Here is a 5937-nt window from a genome sequence, read left to right on the forward strand (position 1 = left end):
GGTTTGAGTGCTGTCATAGTACTACAGTACGTGTCACTAAGTTTCATATAATAAAATTGCCTGTGTGCAAACTCCACACTGATGATGGCAGTAGACCCTGCCAGAACATGTTTGCTTCATGGGGCCTACAGTAGCATTGGCTAGGGCAAATACAAACTCATATCTATATTATGTTATGATTTTTTACACTCTTGATTTATAGTATTAAAAGTTTGATCTCTTTATGGTTATTTAACTACAGTACACTTGCATAGTATACAATATTTCTAAAACTCATACCCTTGTCATTTTTATTACTTTCTCGTTAACAATTCTTTAAAGAAATCTTAATCTAATTAACTTATTAATGAAATAATGATAAATTAGTAAAATTTTTTTTCAGTAGTTCTTTAATTAAAATTATGAGCATTGGAACAGCATAAAATATTTTTGACATTAGGATTATAGAACTCTTATAGAAGACTTACAATTCGCCAGTTTCTTTTGATGAAATTCTTGAAAGTGATCGAGGCAGACACCCTGATCACCATATCAAGGCTGTCCATATCGAGTAGGGTCAGCAAGAGTACTGGATAGTTCTGATTCCTTTCAACTGATTCAAGATTCTTCTCAGCTTCAAATACAAACAGTGTTTTATTTTATTATTCAACAGTTACTTACAAAAATACTTTTTTTATAGATCTTATCTTATTGGATTTTGACAACTTATTTTGTCCATTTATACGACCAGTTCAATATTGTTACATTTATTCGGACAAAATACTGTAAAACCTCAAATAGAAGCCCAATGGGCTTAATCTCGATAAGAAGCCCATCTCGAATTGAAGCCCCCTCTTTAGTTGACAAATGTAGCCTCAAAACATCTCGCAAAAAGAAGCCCTTGGCTTCTTTTAAAGATAGTTATCTTTTTGAGATAGTACAGTACATACACTGTACATGAATTTCAAAGAAACGGAACAAATTAAGAACGTGCTTGGTTTATACAGTAGTTTAGGTTCAAGATTAATGCTGGTTAATACACTCTATGGTAAAAATTGATGTTACAGTGGCCCTATTTATTGTTTTAGTAATAATTCCCAAAATTTACAGCATTCATTTTGAAAAGAAGCCCCCTTTAAATTGCAAAAGTAATCTCGAAAAAAAGCCCATCTCGAAGAGTAGCCCATCTAAAAAAAAACCTATAAAAAGATCGCAAAAAGAAAAGAAGCACAGGGCTTCTATTCGAGGTTTTATGTATCAAACTAAAATCGTATTCTAATTATTAATATAAACTTGATACTTATTCCTATGCATTGAAACTCAACTTGCCAAAATCATCGATCCCTCTGTTTCTTCATCTAACTACATCTCTATACTCACTTCCTTCGGCATTATTCCTTTTACTCGCGTCATTACTTTATGTTCTCTCGCTAAAATTACTCAATCGCCTGATCATCATCCCTTACATTCATTTCTTCCACCAACATGATCTTCCTCCATCATGTTACGCAATTCTCAACATTCTGCTTTTCTGCAATTCCATGCTTGAATTCTCACTTATTTTTTCCACTTTGCTTTGTGCCTTTCAAACGACCTCACTCTCGATCCCACCATGTCTCCTCTGACATCTCTTTTTATGTAGGCCATATAAGTATTAATTACCTCTTGTATATATTGTATTTATTGTTAATGTTTGGTGGATATATAGCTCCTGGTGGCTGATGAAGCAATAAAAAAACTTGAATTGAAATTGAACTTAATTATATGAGAGAGCATACGAGACATACAAAAACATGTAAAAGTAAGACAACAATATCCTACGACTTCCTTTTCACAATTAAAAAGGACAACACCAGGGCAAGACACAAAGACACATTTATTTTAAAAATACAGTTCTCTCTCTAATTAAAGACCCCTCCAATTAAAGACAACCTGTGCTTAAATATCAAAGCTGTTAAAGGCCATGAAACCCTGGTCCCAAAGGTGGCATTTAATTTGATGAAGACCCGTAGTTTTTTTGTTTTGTTTTGTTTTTTTTGGTATAAAATTGCAGTAAAAAAAAATTAAATAATTTCGAAAAAAATAATACTACCTAATAATAGTTTCATTATTTTTTTTATCAAATATGGACAAGGTGTTACTTGCAAGAGTGTTTTTGAACAAACAGAAAGCTATGGGAGGAGAGAGCCAAGTGGTTTCTTTATGTCTATTGGAAATATATTGGGAACAATTTATGACTGTTCCAAATAGGTCAAGAATGACACCTTTAGGTCAGACCAAGCTCATGCCTACAAGGGATTTCAAGACTATCTTCATGTTGATTATTTATCTCCTAATAAATCCACTTTCTTCCCATTCTTCATTAAAATTCCCAAATTTCTTCATTAAATTCCCAAATTTAAGTCTGATAAGTGGGTTTGGTATATTTACGTTTGTGTGTGTTTTTTTACTAGACTGTGCCCTGTTTTTTAAATGTCAAAATGAAGTAATTATATTCCCTAAGGTTGTTTCTCATAAAGATACACTCTATAAAATACACCTGCTATATATCATGATTATTGTATACCTGCTTTGCGTTCCTGTACATCTACAGCCAGTGTCTTTTGAAGCACACCAGCTAGTGCTGCCAGATTTTCTTCATTTACTTCCATTTTGTACCCTAGAAGAAAGGTATGAAAACCAAATAAAATACAGAATGTTGAAAGAAAACAAGCTCTACAATATTTGGAAACTAATTAAAGGTAGACTGACATTTTTTGGCTGGTGTTTTTGTTTTTATCATATATAATATATATATATCAGCAAGATGGATTTATCGGCTGGAGTGAACTAGCTCGGCCGCGATGTACAACATCCAGATCAGGAAATTAAAGTGTGTTTTGTTTGTCTTCAAATATACAATATCCTTACTATTTAGAAATACATAGGTTTATCAATCAGTTGCCAGAGAATTTTAAGTTTGTTTACGACTCAATGTCTGCAAATTTGGGCAGGACAGAGGGTCTAACTTTAGCCCACCACAGCCCCACCGTGAAGAAGATTTATGATTATGGCACCTCTAGATGGTCGCAAATGGCCCTCTCAAACTTGCTGTAAACTTGAATATACATAGTAATTTTATTTTCTATAATTTTGAAATATTTAGGAGGCACGGGCCAGCTTCCCCGCCCACTTAATCCACCACTGATCTGGTTAATAACCTTTCTTAACACATTTAATTATATTTTGCTACACATAGTGATACTCATCAACACTGACATCCGTGAGAAAATTGATAATAAAGCATTGAAAACATGCAAAATTATGAATTTGCAGAGATCGGTTAATTTCTGAGAGATTCTTACTTGCTTGCGGGAGTGCGGGAGACTGTCCTGAGTTTCGGGAGACTTGGGACCCCTACTGAGATAATATACAACGTAGGCGCTGGATGTAAAAAGTGGATGCTCATGCGCGAGACTCGCACATTATGCGCCAGAGTCTCAGCTGGCAGGTGTACAACGTTGAAACTATTTATTGCGAAAGTACTTTCATTAGCTTTTAAACAGATGCGATCTGGAACACTAAACCATCAAGTCCCCATCACCTCCTCCATGAGGGAGCTGATGGGGACTTCTTGATGGGCGCTGGGTTGCAAAATAGGGTGATATATTGGGGCGATTTTTTAACTACCTGAGCACGACTTTTTGCTTCGGAGATTCTCAATTGGGGTGGGAGGGAACTGGGGTACAAGCTTTTTTTTTGTGCGACAGGTTGGAACAAACTTGAAATTTACCACATGGGGGCCATACTGTTAAGTTATTTAATTGTGCGGATGACACTTCAAAAACTATATCAACATATGCCATTGAGGTTGAGAGAAGTGACAACTTGAGATATTGCACGGAAGGGAATACAATAGTACATACATGCGGGCCTGTCCTACAGTAGTATTACCAGTATTTATAAAGATCTTTTTTTGCGATGAGCAGCGTGAAAAGTGGGAGAATGTGTGTGACTGGAGGGAGGGCTTCAGCTGGGGTGCCCTTTCCGATGCTGGAGACTTGGTAGGTAGTTTTGTATTACATTTACGTGGGAAATCGCCAGGAAATTTGGTGGGCAGAATCGTAATTACTGCATAAAATCAGAGGGCAAAAAAAAAAAAAAAGTAAAATTTGTTTTTTTATTTAGCAAATAGTTTTACCAAAAACATCCAGACGGAGGAGAAAATGAAAATAATATTTTGAGTGAATGTAAACATTACATAGTAAAATGTTTTTAATTTATATTGAATTAGGAATAAATATACATGTTTATGTTTCAAGATTTCAAGGCAGAGACAGGTGTAATAAAAATAAAGAAAAACTTTTTTTTACTGAAAATTTCATATTTTCGTGGCAGCAAGTACGCTAATTGGCGAAATATAAAATTTCATTTTTATTTGAAATCATGATTATTGGCTGGCGGCGGGTTCAAAGGTCTAAAAAAAGTTGCATTTTTATATAAAAAATACTTAGGTTAAAGTTTAATTTTGGGCAAAATCTGTACAGAAATCGGCCCTTAATTCCCGAAATGCGTGGTTGATTTCTGAGGCCAATTTTTTGCCCGGAGGCTGGGAGGAGGGCCGATATATTTCCTGCACAGGTAGGCACCACACGATGCATGACGTCACACACTTTAACTACTGTCATTAACCCAGTTCAGCCAAGCGTGTTTTTGTCAACAAAGGCCTTAAGAAAATATTCATATAAAATGCTTTTTGATTGGTTGAGACGTTTTCATCAGGTCACTCAGGGGTCGAAGTAGTACACCATTTTGATTTTTTCCGAAATCGGAAGAATAATGACTAGGCCTAGTGGCCTAGGCTAGGGTAGTACTAGTAGTAGGCCTAGGCTAGTTGTAGGTTGTCCGAATTACATATCAACATACTAAACTAGGCCTGGTACCGAATTAACAAAATTAATATAATTATTCCATGGTCCTTAGCCTTCGGAGAGTAAAACGAATTCAACTCCTATCTCGCTTGCTGTAGTCGAGCTGGCGAGAAAGATAGGCCTAGGCTAGCTAGACGCAGTCGGGCTGGCGGCCGGTAGGTCACCATTGTTGTTAGAGGCAATCAGTGCGACAAGCATCATAATGATTCGTTGTCGGCGTATTTTACGAAGCCTCGTGATTTTTCTACATCAGACATGTGAAATTTAGCAAGATTTCTTTTGATTTTAGGTCTAGGCCTATTAACAAATGGTAGTAATGTTCATACGTTTTCCATCGCTGTCGCAATTCGTTCGAACTAAAAAAAAACAAAAAAAACACAGCCCGCGAAAAGGTCAAAATAGGGACATGATGCATGCGCAACAACAACTCGGAAGATTTCGGGAAAAAAACAGGCCTCGTGATGGTCTGTTTTTGTTCCGAGATAACTCGGGGTACCCCTGTGAAATCTCAGAAAGTTTTACAAGAATTTGCTTTCATACTCATCCAAACCTGGTTACAACTTGTTACAAGTTGTTAATATTTGCAAAATAGCATCAGTGTGAAATGGGTATTAATGATACTTAAAGTATTAAAATATACTTTTAGCTAATGATTATCTAAAAAAATAGTTAAATATTATAATTATTATATTTAAGGATTGAAGTGGATATTAAACATAGGATGATTTCGAGAGAATTGTGAGACGATGCTAGTTTTTGTTGCAAGAGGATGACGTCATGCGTAAAGTTTTTTGTGCTTTTTTTTTTTTTTTTATATTCAACTTTGTATTTATCATGTGGGATTATGACCAGTTGAGCCGCCGGTCATTTCTATGGAACGCCAAGCGCGTCTCTCAGTGAATGTAGTGCGTTAATTACGGCGTATTTCAATTAACTTATTCGTTCTTGGTACTGTTGTTTGGGATGTATTTCAGTTTATTTATCTCTTATACACATCTAGATGTGTATAAGAGACAGACATAACATTTTACAACATTTCAACAGTGAT

At 35.5% G+C, this 5937-nt stretch overlaps 1 protein-coding gene across 1 annotated transcript in view; it reads right to left on the bottom strand.

The window, feature by feature from the left end:
• LOC117119798 (exportin-2-like) overlaps positions 1 to 5937 on the bottom strand; it is a gene marked incomplete in the record, with an annotated part of 42049 nt that overhangs the window by 33778 nt on the left and 2334 nt on the right. The window contains 2 exon segments of the mRNA XM_033264714.1: positions 468 to 613; positions 2546 to 2638. Of these exon segments, the coding sequence (XP_033120605.1) occupies positions 468 to 613; positions 2546 to 2630 (231 nt within the window).

Source organism: Anneissia japonica, unplaced genomic scaffold (genome assembly GCF_011630105.1).
Source record: "Anneissia japonica isolate Jap-2015-1 unplaced genomic scaffold, ASM1163010v1 scaffold724_len3256291_cov202, whole genome shotgun sequence".
Lineage (NCBI taxonomy): Eukaryota > Metazoa > Echinodermata > Crinoidea > Comatulida > Comatulidae > Anneissia > Anneissia japonica.